We start from the raw sequence: 24,403 nt of genomic DNA, 5'->3' as shown, positions 1-24,403 counted from the left end.
GGTCACAGTATGGTCTTAAGGTTCTTTCCCTCCGCTTCCAGCCAAATCCTGTTTTCTTTCTGTCCCCTCCCCAGGAGTCAAAAAAACATTTGGCCGGACTTGGGGCATTGGGTCTGGGGAGCCTCATAACAGAAATAACAGCCAGCGAAGATGATGCTTCTGAGTCAGACGGAGCCCAGTTGGATGAGGAAGGTAGGAGAACGTTTTTGTCTTAGGACTGGGACAGAATAGCTTTCTCCAGGCTGGTGCCTTTCATATGTTGTTGGGAGCCCCATCAGCTCCAGCTGATGGCCAGTGGTCAAGGATGATGGTACTTGTGGTGCAACAACTTACTGAGGGCACTAGTTTGGGAAAGGCTAGGATATAAGGCTTTGCTCTCTCAGGGATCAAGGCTGACTCCTGTTTGTGCATTTAAAAAGAGGTGCAGCTGGTTAATTCAGTGTTCTGGCATTGCTTGCTCAGGGTTTGCGGGTAATGGCTGAACTTAGTAGCAAAGCAGTAGCCTCTACAAGCCGCCTGTAAAGTCCAGCACCACCATGATAGCACAATATTTTATTTTAATTTGGATACCACTCTTCATCCATAGATCTCAGGGGGTTTAAACATAAAAATACAAAATAAAAACACAAATTACAGTGGTGCCTCACAAGACGGAAAGAATCCGTTCTGTGATTCTCTTCGTCTAGCGGTATTTTCGTCTTGCGAAGCAAGCCCATTGACGGATTAGCGCTATTAGCACCTTTTAGCGGCTTATCTGCTGATCGGATCAGCTGATAAGCAGCTTAGCGGCTTAGAAAAGGGGGGGGGAGGAAAAAACCCAGCAGGAACTCGAAGACATTTTCGTCTTGCGAAGCAAGCCCATAGGAAATTCGTTTTGCGAAGCACCTCCAAAACGGAAAACCCTTTCGTCTAGCGGGTTTTCCGTCTTGCGAGGCATTCGTCTTGCGGGGCACCACTGTACATAATAAAACAATAACAAAAAAACACAAACCAATGAACCCCCCTCATCCTCTCCCACAACCCTGTGTAAAAGTTGTATAAGATGTTAATCTGCCAAATGCCTGGTTGAAGAAGAACGCTTTCACATGGTGCCTAAAGGTGTATCATGAAGGCACCAGGTAAGTCTCCCTGGGGAGAGCATTCTACAGGCAGAGACCCACTGCAGAAAAAAGGCTATCCTTGTGTTGCCACCCTCCTGACCTTGTGTGGAGGAGCCATACCTAGAACGGCCTCCAGCAGTTGTCTCAAGGTCTTGGTAGGTTCATATGGAGAGAGGTCGTCCTTGAGGTATTGTGGTCCTGAGCCATTTTTTTAAAAGATGATCTTTATTTTTTTTATAATTACATAATATACATACACATAAAATATTACATTTTAGAAGGAAGGGGGGAAGTCAGCTCTTGAGAGCAAGAATAAATCTAAAAATGTCCTGAGGCATTTAAGGCTTTATAGATCAAAACCAGCACTTTGAATTGGGCCCAGAAACTAACTGGCAGTCAGTGCAGTGGTGCCAGAATTGGCATTATATGCTGAAACCCGTATTGCCCTGGTGAGCAACATTATTCTTGAACGTGGGTGCGGAAGCTGGGATAGAAAAATGGTATGGCCTGTTGGGTCTGTAATTTTTCTGTGTTCTTCCCTGTTCCTCTCCCTGCCGCCAGGCTGGGTTAAGAGCACCGAGGATGCTGTCGATTATTCTGACATCACCGAAGTGGCCGAAGATGAGAGCCGCAGGTACCGGCAGGCAATGGGCAACCTTCAGCCAGTTCAGAGGGCAGGTAGGTGGTGGCAACAGCTGCTTTCCTTTGTCACAACTGATCTTTCACCTCTTCAACTGGTCCTTGCTAACCTGACACTCGCCCTGGCTCGCCGTTGCTCTTCTTGTTTAGCATCCTGTGTATGGGGCGTTAGAGGAAGGGTAGTACCTATGGTAGATGGGCTACCAGGATGACCAGCCCCATCTGCTCTTCACCTCTCTACAGCATGTGCAGAAACTATTGGGCCCATATTCTTGTCCTCTCAATCCGCCGGAGCCTGTTTTCGCATGCATGGGAAGTCCCTAACTAACCAGGGGTTTGAGACCTGTCAACTACCCTCGCCTGGTTTAGCTGGCCAGTTGAAGCCAATTCTGGGGTGTGGCTGCTGTCACGTGCTGTCACATTCCCCATTGTTTTTAAATTTACTGTACACCCATTTGGGCGTTTTATATTAAAAGAACATAGGAAGCCGCCTTATATTGATTCAGATCCTTGGTACATCTGGTTCAAATGGGACGCGGGTGGCACTGTGATCTAAACCGCCAAGCCTCTTGGGCTTGCTGATCTTAAGGTCACATGTCGGGGTGAGCTCCTGTCACTTTGTCCCAGCTCCTGCCAACCTAGCAGTTCGAAAGCATACCAGTGCAAGTAGATAAATAGGTACCTGCTGCGGTGGGAAGGTAAACGGCGTTTCCATGCACTTGTCACGGTGTCCCGTTGCACCACAAGCTGTTTAGTCATGCTGGCCACATGATCCAGAAAAACTGTCTGCGGACAAATGCTGGCTCCCTCGGCTTGAAAGCAGAGATGAGTACTGCACCCCATAGTTGAATTTGACTGGACTTAACCATCCAGGGTAAACCTTTACCTTTTTTACCATCTAGTTCAGATGGTGGGAATAGAATATCTGTTTTGGATGATGGAGGGTGCCTGGATTTTCTTGGAATGTTTCATCCTGGTGGTTTTTAACAGGGACGATAAACTGAAGTTGTGATGTGATGGAAGGGCTGCCCACCACTCCTTTCTTTCTTTTCTTCCTTTCCTTAGATGATGATGATGATGACGATTATGATGCTGACTCCGAAGATATTGACTCCAAGCTGATGCCTCCCCCGCCACCACCTCCAGGGCCAATGAGAAAAGAGGACGAAAAGGATGCAAGTGCTTCTGGTGAGTATGTACTCCTGGGAAGTGCCTGTGAGCCCTGCAGGGCCCAGGGGTGAGCAGTATCATAGGCTTGTAGAGTTGGAAGGGAACCTGAGGGTCATCTAGTCCAAACCCCTTCAATGCAGAAATCTTTGGCCCAACTTGGGCTCAAACCGACAACCCTGAGATTAAGAGTCTCATGCTCTACCCATTGAGCTATCCCAGGTCTGAAAGAAACACAGTGAAAAATAGTGGGTGGAATCCAGTGTAGCAGTACCTATTGTTCTGTTAGCATAAGAATTTTTGCTTCTGCCATGTAACTCCCCCCATGTGCACCCCCCACACCCAGTCTGTTCTGGAGGGGCTACATTGGCGGAGGAGAGGGGTAGGATGTTCCGTTGCAGAAGCAGAAATTCTTGCGCTGGCAGAACATTCACACAGTGCCACTTTGGATACAGCCCTAATCTGGGATTTCCCTTTTACGTTGCTGCCTCAGCTAAAATGTGGTTTTATTTTGATGTACTTTTTTCTGGCTTGCGGTTTGTCACTTTAAAGTGCTTTCAGCTTTGTGATAAGGCAGTATGCAAATGTGCTTCATTTATTCAATAACCGTAGAATCTACTGGAAGCAGGAGAATCGGATCTGAGAATTTAAAACTCCCTGAGTGCGGAGTCCATGCAGTTTTTGATGTGTCCAGGAGGATTCTCTTGGCGTCTCTTCCCCTCCCACTCACTTGACCCTTTTTAAAATGCAAGTTGAAAATTTCAAGAAATACTGCACTTTTGTCTTTGATGCCTGGAATAAGGCATGTGACCCAGGGTTAGCTTTCTGTCATGTTGAGATTAGGAAGTAGAGTCTTTCTTTCTTCCTTCCTTTTTTTAAAAATAATATTTATTACTTTCCAACAAATTAGATATTACATAAAAAAAGAAAATAAACAATACAATACAATACAAAACAAAAACAATACCTAACACTAAACTAACAAAAACAATTTAAACTAAAAAACAAAACAAAAGCAATTTAAAACACATCAAATAGTTTCAATCTTTCATTCACTTGTTTCCATGACATCCTCACACCTCCCTTTTTGTATTCCACTTCTATTAGTTGTTTCAGCAATTTCTTTCCATCTTCCTCTGTTTTCTATCCTATAATTATCTTAACACATTTTGACCTTATTTTCCCCTTTAATTCTCTATTAATCTATTTATACTTAATTTCTTATAACATTTCTGCTGAAGCCATATAACTTCATTCCATCATTTTTCTAACATTCATTGATTTTACAATATTTCTGTAAATAGTCTTTAAACTTTTTCCAATCTTCTTCCACCGACTCTTCTCCCTGGTCTCGGATTCTGCCAGTCATTTCCGCCAATTCCATATAGTCCATCAACTTCATCTGCCATTCTTCCCGGGTGGGTAAATCTTGTGTCTTCCAGTATCTTTCTTTCTTTATTTCTGAGAGGTACTCTCTTCCAGGGTCTGAAGACAACGATGGTATCATCCTTCCATCCATCATTGCCCCTTCATCCGCTGCCTTGGAGAAGAATGACTTCAGCAGCTCTTCGGATTCTGAATCAGAGTCGGGGTCCCAGGACTCGCGGAAGGAAGAGTCCAGCGACAGCAGACTGACGCTGCCACTTGCAGGGATAATGCAGCAGGATACCACCAAGCAGCTGCCAAGTGTCACAGATCTGTTCCCCGAGTTCAGACCAGGCAAGGTAGGGCTTGAAGGTTGACACTCTGCAGAAAGGGGGGCGGGGAGGACTGAGTGAAAGGCCATGCTTTGTGCTAAAAGGATGGAGGTCTCCCCCTGTGCTTGATTTCCTTTATTTTATGTCATATAAGTTAGCAGAACAGATGGGCTACCTTCTCAGGTTGATGAGCCCCTTGTAGGAGAAAGAAAAGACCGATCCTAAACCTCCACTGCCCTACACAAATCTGGGGTGGATTTGCTAACATGGTTGGATGGAACGTTGTATGCCTCCTTCCAGCAATTCCTGCAGCCAAGCTGGTGCCAAATGTATTGCTGGGCATTCCTTTGGCCCACATCAGCGAGGCTTGTTGTCTGGGCAAAAAGGTAAAATAACGAAATGGAGGAAAAAATCACAGCCATACTTAAAAGCATAAAGGTAAAGGGACCCCCTTTAGGTCCAGTCGTGACCCACTTTGGGGTTGCGGCGCTCATCTCGCTTTATTGGCCGAGGGAGCCGGTGTACAGCTTCTGCGTCATGTGGCCAGCATGACTAAGCCGCTTCTGGCGAACCAGAGCAGCGCACGGAAACGCCGTTTACCTTTCTGCCGGAGTGGTACCTATTTATCTACTTGCACTTTGATGTGCTTTTGAACTGCTAGGATGGCAGGAGCAGGGACCGAGCAACGGGAGCTCACCCCATCACGGGGATTCGAACCGCCGACCTTCTGATCGGCAAGTCCTAGACTCTGTGGTTTAACCCACACCACCACCCGTGTCCCTACTTAAAAACATACAGAGGATAAAATGCTAAAACAAATTAATTCTGATGTTAAATACAGCTTCACTAGGTGAGGACAACATTGGTCACTGGGAACCCACAAAAGCGGAGTTCACAGGCATATGTTACCGGCTTCTGTCGAGGCATAGCCTCATCTGAGATTTTCACATGTGTAGGAATCAAGTCTTCTAGTAAGCAGGATTGCAATCTGGAAACCAACCAATGGCCTTATCAGAAGAGCAAACGTAACATAGGAACAGGCTTGAATAGCAAATTCAAATATTTATCTGTCAGTTTCAGCAGATTCCTTCATACCTCATTACAGACATTTCTGCTCTTTTACAACACCTTTTCACTCAATATTTTCTTCGCACTTGCTTTTACTGCCAGTAAGCTATCTTTCAGAAGGTGCATCAATGTATTTATCCACCACAGGGGCACTTTTTTGTTGGGGGGCATTGCAGCTCTTCCCACCCCACCCAAAAACTGCCCTTCCCTGCTACTGAAAATGCTGCCCCGCTGCAGTTAGGCTTGGAAAAAGCCTCCTATTTTATAGCGGTTTTTCATGCCTGGTTGTGGCGGGGGAAAAGGTTACATTGACAGAATGGATGTTTGTGTCTGTGAGTTTAGAGGAGTTATCTGAATAAATAACTCTGCATGTGTCCCCCGAGCTGAGGAGGCTCCTCCTTTCGTCCTCCTGGTCTAGCATCCCCATCTGCAGAGGGCTGCCTCTCCAGTGAGCCAGAGATGTGAACTTGCCTTTGACACAGCTGAGTGACCAGAGGCCAGTCGCTTGCGCCTCCCAGCCTTTCCTCCACTCTCTGCCAGTGTGGTGTAGTGGTTAAGAGCGGTGGACTCGTAATCTGGGGAACCGGGTTCGCGTCTCCGCTCCTCCACATGCAGCTGCTGGGTGACCTTGGGCTAGTCACACTTCTATGAAGTCTCTCAGCCCCACTCACCTCACAGAGTGTTTGTTGTGGGGGAGGAAGGGAAAGGAGAATGTTAGCCGCTTTGAGACTCCTTTGGGTAGTGATAAAGCGGGATATCAATTCCAAACTCCTCCTCCTCCTTCTTCTGCTTCTCCCCTTAGGTGCTGCGCTTCCTGCGCCTCTTTGGCCCTGGGAAAAACATCCCATCGGTCTGGCGCAGCGCCCGCAGGAAGCGCAAGAAGAAGCACCGGGAAGTCACTCCGGAAGTGCAAATCCTGGATGGAGAAGCTGCGGTCGAGACAATTGTGGAAGAGAAATCTCCCTGGGAGTACGAATATGCCCCGCCTCCTCCTCCGGAGCAGTGCCTTTCAGACGACGAGGTGAGTCCTCAGGAGCAGAGAGGATGATAGAAGTGGGGCGGGGTGTCACGTCACATGGCTTTGTTCCTACTCCAAGAGAGAGGGCGGGGCTTCCTCTCTGCCTTGCAGTAGGACTGTCCCCCTGCCCGACAACAGCTGGATCTATTCTGAGTTAACAAGGCAGGCTGGGCAATGGCAGTCTCCGTAAGGCAGATGCCAAGCATGAATCTGCGTGGCTGGAGTCTTTGGTCATGGATTGGCTGGAGGCAGAGGAGTGGTGAGAGGCAACAGTTGGGGGACCCTCAAGGGAAGAAGGCTCAGAGCCAGGGTAGTGGTGGTGGGAAGGCAGTGGTCAGAGGGAGCAGATTGGTAGGAGGAGATGTTGGAAGCTGAAGAGGCAACAGGCTTTAGTGAGCAGGAAGAGTCTGTGGCAGAGAGCAGCCTAGAATTGGAGGCAGAGGTGGAGGCTGGAAAGGAGATGGCTAAGAGGCAGAGATGAGGCAGGCTGCCGAAGAAGCCAGGGGGGTCTCCCCCTCCTGCTGTGACCAGCACCTCTGGTCTCCCAGAACCCAGACAACTATGAATAGGGCGGAGCAGAGATAAGTTGCAGAAGTTTCAGGTTGCTTGGAAAGGACCCGAGGTAGGAGGGGCCTTAGAGAGCAGTGGGAAGACTGGACCTTCCGTCTTCACAACTGCCTCATGGGGGCAAGACCTACTGGGAAGAGTTGCTGTGCTCACTGGGTCTGAGCTGCTTAGTTTCTTTGAATAAAGAGCTAACTTCACGGGCACCTTGTTAGTTATTTCTGACCTGCACCTGACACCTGCCTTGACATCATCTCAGGATGATCCCAGTTCCGTCTCCCTTGACCCTCCCATACCCTCTTGTCCTCCAGATCACCATGATGGCACCGGTGGAGTCCAAGTTCTCCCAGTCTACAGGAGATGCGGACAAGGTGGCCGACACCAGGCCCAAGGTGGCTGAATGGCGCTATGGGCCTGCCCAGCTCTGGTATGACATGTTGGGCGTTCCTGAGGATGGCAGCGGCTTCGACTATGGCTTCAAGATGAAAGAGCGCAAAGAGGAGGAGGAGGAGAAGGAGGAGGTAGTGAGTTGGGGGGAAAGGCTTGAATTTGTCTCTCCTGAGGCAGGAGGACGGGGCCTTCCAGTGCATTGGCAGTTTTTAAAATTTCTTTCTGTAAAGTTTTATTATCATCATTTCATGTTATAACGCATATAAAACAGAGAACAATTATAACCATGAAAAAAATTAAAAGATGGAAAAACAGAACTACAAAACAAACTTACAATGACCACATGAGTTAAAACAACAAAATTCAAGTAAAGACTTACCAACGTTCTCAGATAATGAAGTTTTGTCAGGCTTATGACAAGGGTCGGCTTGAAAATGACAGTTCCGCTCAGTGCTATTTTTCTGTAAAAAGAGGAGCTGGAACTCATCATTTATGCCTCCCTCATTCTCTTTAGAATGGCAATAGCACCCACCTGAGAGGTGCTGTAATTGAGTTGAAAAAAAGGTCTGGTTCTGCTCTATATGTCATAAAAGAACGCCAAATATATTTAAAGTGCCTGGAGGTTCTAGTCCTTGTGGAAATCTCAAATTATGCACAGTTTTCTCCATTACTGCTGTATTCCAGAGGGAGTGGTACCAGGTGTCCAGTGCAAGGTTTGGGGCTGTTTCCCATTGAGTTGCAATTTGTGCTGCCAGGATCGTATACAAGATCAATTCTTTTGGCCATATATCTGCATTGGCATCGTCTAAAATACTCAGCGACATTTATTTTGGGCAGCAGGCGGTAGTTTCCCTAGTAGTAATCATTGTTTCTGTCGAAACCCTTGACGCTTTTCTGTTCTGCCCTTGCAGAGCGCTGTGGTGGAGAAGGATGCGCTGCTGGCAGACGAGCACTTCCTCATGGTGACCCAGCTGCAGTGGGAGGACGACGTGATCTGGAACGGGGAGGACATCAAGCACAAGGGGACCAAGACGCAGCGGGCTAGTCTGGCTGGCTGGCTGCCCTCCAGCATGACCAGGAATGCTACTGCTTACAACGCCCAGCAAGGTGAGCTCAGCAGGCAGCTGGGCCAACACGAACCATAGTTCAGTGTCAGAGCACTTGCCTTGCATGCAAAAGGTCCCAGGTTCTGTCCCTGGGCAGGTGTGAAGGACTCCCTGGTCCTGAATGGGGCAACTGTGCCCCTGAAGAACCAGGTGCGCAGCCTGGGAGTCATTTTGGACTCACAGCTGTCCATGGAAATGCAGTTCAATTCTGTGTCCAGGGCGGCTGTCTACCAGCTCCATCAGGTACGCAGGCTGAGACCCTACCTGCCCGGAGACTGGCCAGAGTGGTGCATGCTCTGCTTATCTCCTGCCTGGACTACTGCAATGTGCTCTACGTGGGGCAACCTTTGAAGGTGACCCAGAAACTACAACTAATCCAGAATGTGGCAGCTTGACTGGTGCCTGGGAGTGGCCGCCGAGACCATATAACACTGGTCCTGAAAGACCTACCATTGGCTCCCAGTACTCCATCCCCATCGTTCAGCCCGGACACTGAGGTCCAGGTTTGAGGACCTTCTGGCAGTTCCCTCACTGCAAGGTGAAGTTACAGGGAACCAGGCAGAGGGCCTTCTCGGTAGTGGCACCCTCCCTTTGGAACGCCCTCCCATCAGAAATAAACAGCTATCTGATTTTTAGAAGACATCTGAAGGCAACACTGTTTAGGAAAGTTTTAAATGTTTAATGTTATATTGTGTTTTTAATATTATGTTGCGAGCCGCCCAGAGTGGCTGGGGAAACCCAGCCAGATGGGTGGGGTATAAATATTTTTTATTATCCCTGGCATCTCCAGGGTATGGTCAGGAAATGCTGCCGGAAAGCCCAGAAGCTGCTTCCAGTCAGTGTACTCAATTCTGATCTTGATGGACTAATGGTCAGACTCAAGATATGGCAGCTTCCAGATAATTATGTCTCTTCAAAGCTGCTGACTTTCTTTGTTACCCTCTTGATAATGGAATTTTTATTATTACTGTTACTCCTTTTACATACGCCTCAAGGTGATGTGCAGGCATACAATAAGAATGGCTAAAAATTGTTTTAAAAATTCTACAGCTTTAAAACCAATGCTAAATGAATACAGCAGAGACCCTTCATCTCAGTGTGGTGTAGTGGTTAGGAGCGGTAGATTCGTAATCTGGTGAACCGGGTTCGCGTCTCCGCTCCTCCACATGCAGCTGCTGGGTGACTTTGGGCTAGTCACACTTCTCTGAAGTCTCTCAGCCCCACTCACCTCACAGAGTGTTTGTTGTGGGGGAGGAAGGGAAAGGAGAATGTTAGCCGCTTTGAGACTCCTTCGGGTAGTGATAAAGCGGGATATCAAGTCCAAACTCCTCTTCTTGCTGCAAAAGTTTATTGAAACAAAAATGTCAACAGTTTGTTTTTCATGCCTGGTTTTATTGGTATATCGCCCTGGAACCTTTCTTAGCCAGCTGCTGCCTGGTTTCAGCAGAGGCTCCCTGACATTTCCAACGCCCTCTTGCTTCTGTCTCCAGGGCTGAACCGCAGTGGGTCCCTGCTCAATTTGCCTGTCCCTATGATGCAGAAGCCCAGCATGTCAGGAGTCATGGGCCTTGCCAAGTGCAAAGAGAAGCAGCTCCCTGAGCAGCAAGGTAAGGAGGAGCGGAGGCTTGTGGCTCACAGTGAGGAGATGGTATGTGTTGGTCAGCAAAAAGGAAACTGGTGATAATTACCTGGCACGCTCTGGGTCTGATGGATCGGCTGCAGCCCTGCCCAAACATTAAACTTAAGGTTTCTTCAGAGGGGAAGCAGCACCCCACAACAGATCTCTACACCACCAGTGACCCTGAAGAGTTGTTGAATCCTGGCATCCCTGCCCCAGGACCAGAGATCCCCACACCTGGGTTCCTAGCTGGCTTTCTGATTCCACCCTCGCCCATCTCTCCCAGCAGCACGGGAGAGTAGTGAGCCAGGCAGGAGCTTCAGAGCACACAAGACTACTCAGATGGCTTTAAAAAGGGATGATGATGATGAATTTTGTATACTGCCCTTCATATGTCTCAGGGCGGTTCACAATTTAAAACATAAACACAAACAGTGCGAAACATTCTCCAGCCAAATTCAGGAACTTGCTTCTGCTTTCGCTCAGAGCATGCAAGTCTTTCTTAAGTAGCCCCAGAGAAGGCGGGGATAGGACGACCCCAATTTTGTGAAATCCCAAATAATACTGGGAGCCAAGGAACATGCGTTGCAGCAGCATAATCCTATGTATGTCTAATTAGCAGCATGTTCTGTTAAATTCTGTGGGACTTAACTCCAAGGTAAGAATGTCTTGCCGTGACGAAGGGGCTTGAATAACTCAGAGAAGCTATGAGCTATGCTGTGCAGGGCCATCCAAGATGGACAGTTCATAGTGGAGAGTATTGACCAAACGTGATCCACCTGGAGCAGGAACCGGCAAGCCACTCCAGTATCCCTGCCAAGAAAACTCCATGGACAAAGACAAAAGGCATATAAAAGGAAGACAGGAGTGCCTGGTGTGCTGTGGTCCATGGGGTCACGAAGAGTCGGACACGACTAAATGACTAAACAACAACAAAGAATGTATAGAATCATAACCTCAATCTCTGTAGTTACTGTGTTCACTCACTAGTGGCTGCATGACCTACTTTCTTCAAATAGTTGGTTAAGTATAATAATTTTATTGACCATTAAGGGAAATGTGCACAGGATTCGACAAATCTATGGAGGGTTAGATTGTCAAAGGCTCCTAACCCAGATGGCCATGTTCACCATTGGAGGCAGTATTCTTCTGAATACCCGTTGCTGGAAGCAGCAGCAGAGGGGCTTGCCGCTGTCCTCATGTCCTGCATGTGGACTTCTGGCTGGCCACTGTGAGAATACAATATGGGACTAGATGAGCCGTTGGCCTGGTCTACAAGGGCTTTTCATAGGAGGCCTTGAAAGAGCAGCGCCTTGGCATTGAGTGGCTTAAAGTCCAGCGTGCCTTAAGTTAGCAGGTGGCACAGTCGGTGCAAATGGGAGCACCTGAGCCCTATGGGCTTCCAGGAAAAAGATGGCAAGGGTTTGCTCTGGTGAGGAACAAGCAGAAGTAGGGAATTCTACTCATATATGGAATTCTATTCATATATTGATCCAGAGTTGAATCCCAATGTATAGTTAACAGAGTAAAAACTTTAACACGTTGCAGGATCCCCACAAAATAGACCAAAGGCAATTGTATTTCATCCAGCACAGCTTTACTGCTACTGAATGGGGAGGGGTATACAAGGGTTAAGGAGGGATGCGGGTGGCGCTGTGGGTTAAACCACAGATCCTAGGACTTGCCGATCAGAAGGTTGGCGGTTCGAATCCCTGCAACGGGGTGAGCTCCTGTTGCTCGGTCCCTGCTCCTGCCAACCTAGCAGTTCGAAAGCACGTCAAAGTACAAGTAGATAAATAGGTACCGCTCCAGTGGGAAGGTAAACGGCGTTTCCGTGCGCTGCTCTGGTTCGCCAGAAAGGGCTTAGTCATGCTGGCCACGTGACCCGGAAGCGCTACGCCGGCTCCCTCGGCCAGTAAAGCGAGATGAGCGCTGCAACCCCAGAGTCGTCCGCGACTGGACCTACCGGTCAAGGGTCCCTTTACCTTTACCTATGTCTTGCGGACGGTGCAAAAACCTTGTGTTCAACGAGCAGCATTGATTCCACACAAGATCTTCACCTGGAGCCATTCTCCATTGACAATGTGCTCTTCCTCCTTGTCTCGTAATGGCAGAGTCTGGAGTTGGTCTCTTCTGGTGGTACTCTGTGGGATAGGGTCTGCCTTTTGGAGAGGGTGGCAGGCCTCGTTTGGGGGAAGAGGAACTTGACAGTATCCTAGTACTCTAGAAATAGAGAGATGTGTCGTATGTTGTGTTGTTGCAGCATCTCTGGATGAAGACAAGCCGTGGTATTCTATTTTCCCCATTGACAACGAAGAACTGGTTTATGGCCGCTGGGAGGACAACATCATCTGGGATGACGAGGCGATGGAGAAAGTCTTGACCCCACCCGTTCTGACCCTTGACCCAAATGATGAAAATATAATCCTGGGTATGTCCACAGAACCATTGTGCTTTCCCTTTGGGCCTACTAGTGGTTGGAGAGAAAAGATCTCTGGCTTTCTGAAGCATGGTGATTTTGTAACTGGGCTTCAAGGTGAAAAATTTAGGTGGGCTGAGGGAAATATTTTCCTCAGCAACCACCTGTCCAAGGGCGGTGAAGCTCGTGCTTTTTCTATCTCCCAGGAAACTACCTCTCCTAATGAATTCTGGGAATTGTAGTTAATATGAGGAGCCTGAGGATCTCTTACAGAACTTTCAGTAAACTGTAATTGCCAAGGTTCTTTTGCAGCAACCATGACAGTTAACTGCCTCCCCCCCTTATTTAAATTTGCACTGTAGCTATTTCTATACTGTAATGAGCAGTGGGGCTTAAATTGCAGAAGTAGGGAGTGAGGTAACCTGTTATATAAAAGATCCCATAGGGAGGAACCGTTGCCCCAGGCTTAAAAATCCCCATAATCTCTGATAGTTTTAAGTTTAATGGCTGTTTTTAAAAAATCAGGCCATTTAAAAAATAATAATTTTGCAAATGTAACAGAATAAAAATACTGTTAAATGGCATTAAAAGAAAGAATATTCCATCAATCCCGGTTTAAAATCATAGGTTACTATAAATAGTTTCATGTCCAAATAGGTACCTAAACGAGATTGATGATTATAAGCCCTGCATTCAAATGGGTTTCTTTTATGTATTTTTTTTTCTGAAATGGAAATATCCTTTTAAATTACATTTTCGGCTAAAAACTCATTTGCTTTATAAAAACAGGTGTAATACATTCATTTGACTGTGTTGACATTTATGTCAAAGTGTTACTTAAGAGAAAAATAAGGAGCCTTGCTATCTCTAAGCTAATCAGGTGCTCAAATGAAAGGTAAGAAGGATAACAAGGTCCATAAGAGAATAATACATGGTAAATAAATCTACCACAGAAATTCAAGCCATTGCATGTTGACCATTTGTGTAAGCTTCTAGTCTAGCACTGAGCAGGATATTGACCGCTTAGCACACTCTCAAAGAAGCACAGTACTGTCCCCACTGGTATCAGCTGCCTCCAGAACAGAGGAGCTGACAGACAGCTAAAATGGACAGTACTTTTATCTTCCAGCAGTGAACACTGTCAGACATTGAGATGACAAAGACACCTGACCACCACTGGAGTTCTTTTATGTATTTGAAGTGGTGCTGCAGATATCTGCAGGCAAGCATTCAGAATCCATTCTCTTGTATGTTCCTTCCTAGAAATTCCTGATGAGAAGGAAGAGATGACGTTGAACTCTCCTTCCAAAGAGAGCAAGAAAGAGTCTTCTCTAAAGAAGAGCCGGATTCTCCTGGGCAAGACAGGGGTCATTAAGGAAGAGACTCAGCAGGTTTGTGGGAATGGCTGAGGTGTCTCTCCCCCCCCCCCCAGAATGATGAACAGTAGACAAATTCCGACTCTTGCTTCCCTGTGTTGCAACTCTAGAATATGTCTCAACCGGAGGTGAAGGATCCCTGGAACCTCTCAAATGACGAATTTTACTATCCAAAACAGCAGGGGCTTCGTGGAACCTTTGGAGGCAACATCATCCAGGTTAGAACCAGTAGGGGTAACACTCTCCAGCTCTGTGTGTGCATTTAAGTATGCAAAATGCAATCTCCTGTAGAATTCCATCATTCTGAGAACCATGTGCCATTGAATGGTGTTCCCTGCCTTCATCGTAGGGCAAGGCGCCCTGTGCAGGTATAACTGGTGACCCAGCTTTCGGTTGGAAGTTTGCAGGGCCTCTTCCCAAAGCTTTGCATGCTATAGAAAGCAGCAGGTCCGTGGTACCTAACACCAAGAAAACTAGCGCTAATACGCCCAGGAACCTCACCAAAATGCTGGAGACGGTGCACCTCCACAGGCACATACCTCCACATGTGGTGGGAGTGCCCCAAAATCCAACTATTCTGGACAACAACCATACAAGAAATAAGCAAAATAACCAAGCAAGTACTAGAAATCACCCCAGAATTGACCTTACTAAACATCTTCCAAGACAATAATGCCCACTTACACCACAAAGAACTCATAACCCACCTACTTTCAGCAGCCAGAAGCATCATAGCCAGACACTAGACAGACCTGTCAGGAGTAAGCATGGACCAATGGTACCAAATAGTATGGGAAACAGCCCTACTAGAAAAATTAACCAATAAACTGAAACTGACACGGAGACAAATAGAAGTAGACGACTTCACCCCGGTATGGCTCACTTTTATCACATACACAGCCCAACAAGACAACGACAAAAATCCACCAACAGCATACAAATCAGTATGGCTAACCTGATCCAAAACACCCACCCACCCCACTCACACACGAAAACAAAGATCACCACAGCCAACCACAAATGAATAACCACACTATAGGCCAACCCCAACCTCTCTCACCACCAAAGGAACACAAGTGAACAGCAAAGAACCTGCACAAGCAACACTGACACCAAACCCTACATATAGTAAGTAAAATAGAAACATTGCCACCCGACCCCACCCCCCCTCCACCTCTTTCCCCCTTTTCTTCCTAATGTCTCGACAAATGAAACTGATTGGTTAAAATGTTACATGGAAAAAAAATACGAGAGAGAGAGACATTGCAAACACTTTTGTAAATCAAGAAAATCTTTAAGAATAATAATAATAATAAAAAGATAGCAGCAGGTCCTTTGGGCGGACACATCCCTCAGCCCCTTCTCTTCCTGTGACCCAGGATTTCCCTGTTCTGGGATGGGGAGGTGTCCCTGTGTCTGGCGGTAATGTGCGTCCTGATTTTTGTGCCCCTCGAGTGATGGCGCACATGTGCTTTTTTTTGGTGCAGCACTCCATCCCTGCGGTGGAGCTCCGGCAGCCCTTCTTCCCCACCCACATGGGCCCCATGAAGCTGCGCCAGGCTCACCGGCCTCCCCTGAAGAAATACTCCTTTGGGACCATTTCCCAGCCCGGCCCTCATCCGGTGCAGCCGCTGCTGAAGCACATAAAGAAGAAAGCCAAGGTGAGGCCCTCTCACTTCCTGGTTCTGATTTGACATCTGCAACCTTGGCTGCTCTTCACTTTGAGGGGCTTCCCTGCTCTTCCTGGGATCCGCCGCTTGGCGTGTGGGTTTCCGTTGTCTTTTGCTCTCTTGACAAACCTCCTCCTTGCTTCGCGCCCAGATGAGAGAACAAGAGCGGCAAGCGTCTGGCGGCGGGGAGATGTTCTTCATGCGCACCCCAGCCGACCTCACTGGCAAGGACGGCGACCTCATCCTGGCCGAGTACAGTGAGGAGAACGCCCCCTTGATGATGCAGGTCGGCATGGCAACCAAGATCAAGAACTACTACAAGCGGGTGAGTGCGCTGGGGTTTGGCTGCCGGGGTTTTGAGCTTCTGCAATCTGAACCTGCCCTTCTGACTTAACCCTGTCTTCCTTCCTTCCTGGCAGAAACCGGGCAAGGATCCTGGTGCCCCAGACTGTAAATACGGAGAGACGGTGTACTGCCACACCTCCCCGTTCTTGGGCTCTCTTCATCCGGGCCAGCTGCTCCAGGTGAGAGATTTGACTTTTACAGGGGGCGCGGGGATGGAGTTGGTGTGTGCTTTGAATTACCGTATTTTTCGCTCTATAACACGCACCCGACCATAACACGCACGTAGTTTATAGAGGAGGAAAATCTGTAGGCATGCCACCCATAGGCATTTCCTCCATAACACACACAGACATTTCCCCTTACTTTCTAGGAGGAAAAAAGTGAGTGTTATGGTGCAAAAAATACGGTACCACCAGCTGCAATTGCTTGGGCAGGTGGCCTTTCTAACGTCTGCCCATCTCTCTTTCCCAATGAAGGCATTTCGTGTGCAGCAGCAATATTAATTCATAGAATCATAGGATTGTAGAGTTGGAAAGGACCACGAGGGTTGTCTAGTCCCAACTCCTGCAATGCGGAAATCTGACGACGACGATGATGAGAATAATTTATACCCCTCCCATCGGGGCAGCTCCCAACAGAATATTAAAAACCCAATAAAACATCAAACATTGAAAACTTCCTTAAACAGGGCTGCCTTTAGATGTTTTCTAAAAGTCAGATAGTTGTTTATTCCTTTGACATCTGATGGGAGGGCATTACACAGGGTGGGTGCCACTACCAAGAAGGCCCTCTGCCTGGGCCTTCCCTGTAGCTTCACTTCTTGCAGGGAGAGAGCCACCAGAAGGCCCTCGGAGCTGGACCTCTGTTGAATGATGGGGGTGGAGATGCTCCTTCAGGTATACTGGGCTGAGACCGTTCTGCCCAGTGTGCGGCTTGAACCCACAACCCTGCGATTTAAGAGCCTCATGCGGTACCAACGAAGCTATCCAAAATTCATTTGCTTATTTATTGCAATATTAATAATCCACATTTCCTGAAAGTATAACAAGAGCAGTATGCAAAATACAAGATTATAATAAAATCAGGAAAAGTGTCGGGCAAAAACTTTTTTTTTTAAAAAAAAAGCAAATACTGATAGGTTAAAAATAAATAAATGTAAAGTCCTATCTAAACAATGCAGCTTTCGGAAGACCCCTAAAGGAGGCAGGAGTGTATACTGCCAATTGGCTCAGATGCTTACATGAAGCCTCGGTCCTGGCAAGTAAAGTTGTGATGGACAACTCCGTCACGGCTAGGGAGTTTGTGTCTTGAGCGTGGGTGCTTCTTACCCAAGCTACCAGCAGAGGCCAGAGGCTGGGGGTGGCAAAACAACTTGATTAAGGCATTCCAGTTCATGGCAGACTCTTCCATGGGCTGTATCCAGTACTCCACCTGGTCCGTAGCTTCAGGGAGTATACTTAAAACATATGCAGGCAAGCAACCAGTTCTTTCGCTTTCAATTTTTTTTCTTGCACATCAGTCACCTTTGGGGAATGGAAAATGACTTGCTGTGTGTGTTGCAAGCTTCAGACTCTGGCGTATAAATATTTTTGTGGTGCTTGCCCATCTTTGAGCCTGCTGTGTTATCTCGACTGTCTCTTGGGTTTGGTGGATAATCCCAGTGCATCTCAAGGACTAAAACTGGCCTGTAAGGTTATGCCAGATTTCTTTTCTTCCTCTGCTGACCAAAAGGTGGCCCCTTTTTCTTTCGTCAGGCATTTGAAAACAATCTCTTCCGGGCTCCGATCTACCTTCACAAGATGCCTGAAACAGACTTCTTAGTTATCCGGACGCGACAAGCTTATTACATCCGGGAGCTGGTGGATATATTTGTGGTTGGACAAGAATGTCCTCTCTTTGAAGTTCCTGGACCCAACTCTAAACGGGCCAATACTCACATCCGAGACTTTCTACAGGTTTGTTTTTTTGTGGTTTGTGTAAATTATCTCTACGACAAGCTCAGGGAAGAGGAAAAAAAAATTAGCAAGTTGCTTAGCACATACAACTGGTGTTGTCTCAGCTGTGAGACATGGGTCTGTGCAAGAGTGCACCTTAAAAAAAGGTCTTCATACTTGAGATCAGAAAGGGATCAGCTCAGGTTGGCTAGTAACCTCAGAGTACTTGTCCTCTCTTGCAGTTTGGCTCACTTGCTAGAGACTACTGTTGTTGTTGTCTTAAAAAAGTCATTAGGTAAAGGTAAAGGGACCCCTGACCATTAGGTCCAGTCGTGACCGACTCTAGGGTTGCGGCGCTCATCTCGCTTTATTGGCTTCCGGGTCATGTGACCAGCATGACTAAGCTGCTTCTGGCGAACCAGAACAGCGCACGGAAACGCCATTTACCTTCCTGCTGGAGTGGTACCTATTTATCTATTTGCACTTTGACGTGCTTTCGAACTGCTAGGTTGGCAGGAGCAGGGACCGAGCAACGGGAGTTCACCCCGTCGTGGGGATTTGAACCACTGACCTTCTGATCGGCAAGTCCTAGGCTCTGTGGTTTAACCCAGCTCTTGGTGAGCAGAGAGGAGCACCAGGCTGGGCTGCCTGGTCCACGCCCCCTACTGGCACCCCTTCACACTACGCCCCTGCTTGTAACTCATACTGTTCCTTGGGCTTCCTTGCCAGGTCTTCATCTATCGCCTGTTCTGGAAGAGCAGAGACCGGCCCCGAAGGATCCGCATGGAGGATATTAAGAAGGCCTTTCCTTCCCACTCGGAGAGCAGCATCCGCAAGCGGCTGAAGCTCTGCGCCGACTTCAAGCGCACAGGTAGGCTTTGCTCACTTCGCGGTGTCATGCAGGTGCCCCGTTCTGCCGAGGTGGCCAGTCGCTGAGCGTAGCATCGTTTTTCTGAGAAGGGGCCACAGCTTGGTGTTAGAGCACCTTCGTTGCCAGCAGAAGGTCCTGTGATTTGTCTCTGCCATCTCCAGTTAAAAGGATCAGGCCACGAGTGCTGTAACTGGAATGCCTTCCGACACTTCCCACGTCTGAAATGTCGTCTGCTTGCTGGTCCTGCTCTTGGGACTATGAGAGGAGGGAGGGAATATTGCCTAGCCTGGCTTATTGGGGACCCCTGCCTTTTTCAGGGATGGACTCGAACTGGTGGGTTCTAAAGCCAGATTTCCGACTCCCCACCGAAGAGGAGATCAGAGCGATGGTGTCTCCGGAGCAGTGCTGTGCCTATTACAGCATGATCTCTGCTGAGCAGCGCTTGAAGGTGAGCCTATGCCTTTTGTGAATTTCCCCAGTCCTTGTTGGTCGCTTGCTTTTGCGCTTTGCAAGGTATTTTGAGAACTGCAAGGCCATCTTCCTCCTGGCAGTTTCCACCAGTGGGAGAATCATAAAGGCAAAGGACCGTACTTTTCTGTGTACAAGACTAGGTTTTTTTCTTTTAAAAACTATGCTAAAAAGTGGGGGTCGTCTTATACATGGATAGCGCATAGGGTTGACGTTTGATTGGTTGCTGTGTCAAGGGCTGGTGTTGATTGGGTGACGCTGTGGCAATTGGGCGGACGATTGGCAGCTTCTGTTGGCAAGGGGACAGATGAGAGGCGGATTTTGCGCCGCATGCGGTTGAGCGATTTTTGGCACTCCCCCCTAAAAAAAGCTCAACAACTCAGAGCCATCTCCCCCCATTTTCTTAAATTTGAGTCCCCCAAAATAGGGGCGTCTTATTCATGGGGGTGTCTTATACACAGAAAAGTACAGTATATGTTGCAGAACCTGGTCAGTGGTGGCGCAGTGGTCAGAATGTCAGACTAGGACCTGGGAGACGGGGGTTCAAATCCCCATCTCAGCCATGCAGCTCGCTAAGGTGACCTTGGGCCGGTCACTGCCTCTCAGCCTAACCTACCTCACAGGGCTGTTGTGAGCTCTTTGGAGAAAAAAAAGGGGGATATAATTTCAGTAAACAAATAAACCTTAAATGCATCCTAAATAAACAATACCGTATTGGCCTGAATATAAGCTGCACCCGTAAATAAGCCACACCTTTAAAATTTAGAGGCTTGGGAGCGGCGGGTGGGCGCCGTTTGCCTCATGCTCCTGGGCTGCTTCCTGAGGGGGTGGGAGTCGCGCCGCTTTGCCGGTGGCTTAAGGTCGCAAATATAAGTTGCACTTTTAACTTTTCACGATTGGAATTTGGGGGAAAAAAGTGTGGCTTATATTCAGGCCAATATGGTAAATAAATTTCGTGTTAAGTAGACTAGCCCAAGGGGGTAGATGATCCTGTGTCCTCAAATGTCCGCCCTGGAGTGTCGTGGACTGACTGGATGCAAGGGGGGTGTGTGTGTGTGTGTGTGTGTGTGTGTGGCACTACTTTGTTGTTGTTTTTTCAGTTACTTAACTATTTATATTTACTTGATTTGTTTTTTTATAAAATATTTATTAAAGGTTTTAAACAATATAACACCATACACATACTCAACCCAAAAACAATAAAAGACACCATCACCAAAATGAGAAAATACATACCAAAAAAAAAGGACAACCGACAAAAAATCATATGAAAGACATAAAACATAGTTAGACTTCATAAACCAAATTTCCATGACCCTCTTTTCTGACTCCCTCACATCTCCCTTTTCTGTGTTCCCATTTACAAAATCATGTTCAGCAATACTTCTCCTTCTCTCAAAACTTGTTTTAAATTGTACGTTTCGACTATTATGTCTCCAGTTTTACCCTTTGTTATCAAATATTTAGATATTTAAGCTTGACATAATATTATTCAAATTTCACCTTTGTTCTTATAGTTCAGTTATTTTCATGCTCCTTTCCGCTAAGTCACTAATGCCATGTTATCTTTATATCCTGCATCATCATCCTGCTCACTACTTTTTGAGCCCCCAAGGGAAAGAAGGCTCAGAACCAGGGGAATGGTGGTGGGGCGACAGTGAGTGGCCAGGGAGGAGGAGGAGGAGGTGTTGGAAACTGGAAGAGGCAAGCGAGTTTAGTGAGAAGGAAGAAGGTGGGGCAGAGAGCAGGTCAGAGACAGTTTGTTGAGGAGCGGGACGAGAAGCATTGTAGAGGCAAGTTGCTGAAGAAGCCAGGGAGTCTCCCCCTCCTGCCGCAACCAGCTCCTCTTCCCCCAAAACATGCAGAGAAATGAAAAGAAGAGAGCAGAAATTGGTTGTACGCAGAGGCAGTTTGGGAAAGACGCTGGAGAGGTGGCGGGAAGGCAGGGACTTGCGACTGCCTCATTGGATTAAGACCTGGGATTCAGCTAGACTGGCAAAGAAAGTGTTTTATATGCATTGTATATGCGATAGAACACTGTGACACCAGATGGTGTTGTGGAGTCCCGTCTTTCCCTCCCAGATTTCCCTGTATGAGTCTACAATGCATTTAAGTGAAAAGCTTCTTTCATGTGCCTAGATCCAGTCTTACTGGGACCACAAGGCCTGCGCTGTTTTGGTTTCTTTGAAGAGTTAACTGCACAGACAGAGTGGTTTTGTTTTTTTTAAATTGCTGACCTACACTTGACTCCAACTCCTGACATTCATCTGGTATGTCCCACGTGACTCAAAAAATTGCTTCCTAACCATCTCTTTCCTCAGGACGCAGGTTATGGAGAGAAATCCTTCTTTGCCCCAGAAGAGGAAAACGAGGAGGACTTCCAGATGAAGATAGATGATGAGGTACAACTGGCGGTATCCAGGGTGCAATAGGGGCCTGCGGGTGCTAGGCCACTGGGGAAGTCGTAAATGTTCTCAGGTGGAGATAATATCTTCTCACGGCCTCGGCTGCCCAGGCCTGGAGTGACAATGGCTTCCCCGCCTCTTCCTCTCAGGTCCGCACAGCTCCCTGGAACACCACACGGGCCTTCATTGCAGCCATGAAGGGGAAGTGTCTCTTGGAAGTGACGGGAGTGGCAGACCCTACAGGATGCGGAGAAGGCTTCTCCTATGTGAAGATCCCAAACAAGCCAACGCAGCAGAAAGTAAGTGGAAGGGCCAGGTTAGAAAAGTGTGGAGCAAGGGCCCATGGTTGTGAGGCAGGCGCTTAGGAGTCTCCTCTTTTGGTTGCTTCCTCCTCTTACTTGCCGGCGAGGAAGGGAGAAGAAAATGAGCTTTCCTATTCTGCCCCCTGAGGTAGTTAGGGGTTAGATAAGGTTATGAGGGACACGGGTGGCGCTGTGGGTTAAACCACAGAGCCTAGGACTTGCCGATCAGAAGGTCAGCGGTTCGAATCCTCACGGCGGGGTGAGCTCCCGTTTCTCAGTCCCTCCTCCTGCCAACCTAGCAGTTCGAAAGCATGTCAAAGTGCAAATAGATAAATAGGTACCGCTCCAGCGGGAAGGTAAACGGTGTTTCCGTGCGCTGCTCTGGTTCGCCAGAAGCGGCTTAGTCATGCCGGCCACATGACCCAGAAGCTGTACGCCGGCTCCCTTGGCCAATAAAGCGAGATGAGTGCCGCAACCCCAGAGTCGGTCACGACTGGACTAATGGTCAGGGGTCCCTTTACCTTTAAGGTTAAGGAGGTGGCTAGTTTCCATTGAAGGTGGCTGAGTTTCCATTGAAATGAGGCTGCATTTTAATTTTAATGTTTTAATGTTGTATTTTAATCTTGTTTTAAAGTTGTATTTCAATCAATTCATTTTTATATGGGTTGTTAGCTGCCATGAGCCCAGTCTTGGCTGGGGAGGCTGGGGTATAAATAAAATTTATTATTATTAGGCCCGAAGCACGTTTCCTTCCCCAAGCTCTTTTCCCAGGCCTGGTAAGTGGGAGGGTAACTGGATGGGACTCTGACAGGAAGAATCCTGCTCTCCCTCTCCTTCTTCAAGCAGGACGACAAGGAGCCCCAGCCGGTAAAGAAGACGGTGACCGGGACGGACGCGGACCTGCGGCGCCTGTCGCTCAAAAACGCCAAGCAGCTTTTGCGCAAGTTTGGCGTTCCCGAGGAGGAGGTGAGTAGGTGCTGTCTCAGGCTTGTGCCCGGAGCCTCCGCTCGGCGTCCTCTTGCACTCAGCCAATCTCTCCTTGCAGATCAAGAAGCTCTCGCGCTGGGAGGTGATTGACGTCGTGCGCACCATGTCCACGGAGCAGGCTCGCTCGGGTGAAACCCCCATGAGCAAATTTGCCCGCGGGTCCCGCTTCTCCGTGGCGGAGCACCAGGAGAGGTACAAGGAGGAGTGCCAGCGCATCTTTGACCTGCAGAACAAGTGAGTTTCTTTGGCCTGTACCACGTGATCTTTTCTGCCATGCTTCCCCCGCCCATCCTTCTACCAGTCAGTGCTGTTAGTTCTGAGATAGATGGACCAGTATCCTGGCTATGAACCAGAAAAAGTTTTATTTGCACCAGCCACTTCCCACAGCAATAAAATAAAATGTACTGAAGACAAGAGGTAAAAACTTAACTATGCACAATACATTTGGGAGGTTTACATCAATAATCCAATAATAGATCTTATTCTATATATATTTTTTATAATAATATTTATTAAGGTTTCACAGATAATTAAAAATTCCAACATTTAAACATAAAGAAACAACTACAAAAATATAAAAATACAAAAAACAAAACACATAAAAATACAAAAAAGTAAAAAGGACAAAAAGAAAAACCCAAAAAGCAAAACAGGAAATAGATTAGTAATTTCAAATCCTGTACTTCCTTCACTAGTTTCTTGACCTCCTCACACCTCTCATTTTGTATTCCAGTTTAGATATTAAATTCAGCAAATCCTTACCCTCTGGCATTTATCCTCACTCAAGATGTTAACCTGTTATGAATATCAATTTTCCAATTATCAATCCCTATTTACATTTACTTAGAAATCTTTTTACCAATACCACTTATTTCCCATCAGACGTCAATTTAACCTTCCTTAATTTTACAGTACTTCTGCAAATAGTCCTTAAATTTTTCCCAGTCTTCCTCCACCGACTCTTCTCCCTGGTCGCGGATTCTGCCAGTCATTTCTGCCAATAATAATAGATCTTATTCTAATTGCCGCCACTAAAAACCTTGCAGTTTTTGCTGACGCCTGATCATCATCATCATCATTTTATTTGTATGCCACCTCTCCACAGTTAAAAACAATGCTCAAGGCGGCTTTCAACATGACAAGATTTACTTAATTACAAAAGTCATAAACAATAAACAAACCACATAAAAAATACACAACCAAATGGAAAACAATTTCCACATAAATAAAAATCTAAAACTAAGAATACAGCATTAATA

General features: G+C 47.2%; 1 protein-coding gene across 8 annotated transcripts in view; it reads left to right on the top strand.

Annotated features, from left to right (window-relative positions):
• The window catches only part of LOC310690468 (transcription initiation factor TFIID subunit 1), a 50,757-nt gene that overhangs the window by 2,277 nt on the left and 24,077 nt on the right, over window positions 1-24,403 (top strand). For 2 of the 8 annotated variants that reach the window (XM_083469392.1, XM_083469388.1), the window contains exons 2-22: window positions 75-192; window positions 1,662-1,778; window positions 2,805-2,927; window positions 4,389-4,630; window positions 6,474-6,692; window positions 7,565-7,774; window positions 8,555-8,750; window positions 10,240-10,356; window positions 12,631-12,798; window positions 14,050-14,177; window positions 14,273-14,380; window positions 15,650-15,823; window positions 15,984-16,157; window positions 16,252-16,356; window positions 17,932-18,132; window positions 18,841-18,982; window positions 19,300-19,430; window positions 21,772-21,852; window positions 22,005-22,154; window positions 23,004-23,123; window positions 23,203-23,378. In XM_083469392.1, the coding sequence (XP_083325518.1) occupies window positions 75-192; window positions 1,662-1,778; window positions 2,805-2,927; window positions 4,389-4,630; window positions 6,474-6,692; window positions 7,565-7,774; window positions 8,555-8,750; window positions 10,240-10,356; window positions 12,631-12,798; window positions 14,050-14,177; window positions 14,273-14,380; window positions 15,650-15,823; window positions 15,984-16,157; window positions 16,252-16,356; window positions 17,932-18,132; window positions 18,841-18,982; window positions 19,300-19,430; window positions 21,772-21,852; window positions 22,005-22,154; window positions 23,004-23,123; window positions 23,203-23,378 (3,200 nt within the window). Of the gene's footprint in view, window positions 1-74; window positions 193-1,661; window positions 1,779-2,804; window positions 2,928-4,388; window positions 4,631-6,473; window positions 6,693-7,564; window positions 7,778-8,554; window positions 8,751-10,239; window positions 10,357-12,630; window positions 12,799-14,049; window positions 14,178-14,272; window positions 14,381-15,649; window positions 15,824-15,983; window positions 16,158-16,251; window positions 16,357-17,931; window positions 18,133-18,840; window positions 18,983-19,299; window positions 19,431-21,771; window positions 21,853-22,004; window positions 22,155-23,000; window positions 23,124-23,202; window positions 23,379-24,403 lie in introns of all 8 variants that reach the window. The other 6 variants (XM_083469390.1, XM_083469386.1, XM_083469391.1 and 3 more) reach the window with 3 other exon arrangements.

Source organism: Podarcis liolepis (genome assembly GCF_965112155.1).
Source record: "Podarcis liolepis genome assembly, chromosome: 13".
NCBI lineage: Eukaryota > Metazoa > Chordata > Lepidosauria > Squamata > Lacertidae > Podarcis > Podarcis liolepis.
The sequence above is the reverse complement of the archived record's forward strand: the minus strand, read 5'-3'. Positions and strand labels throughout refer to the sequence as shown.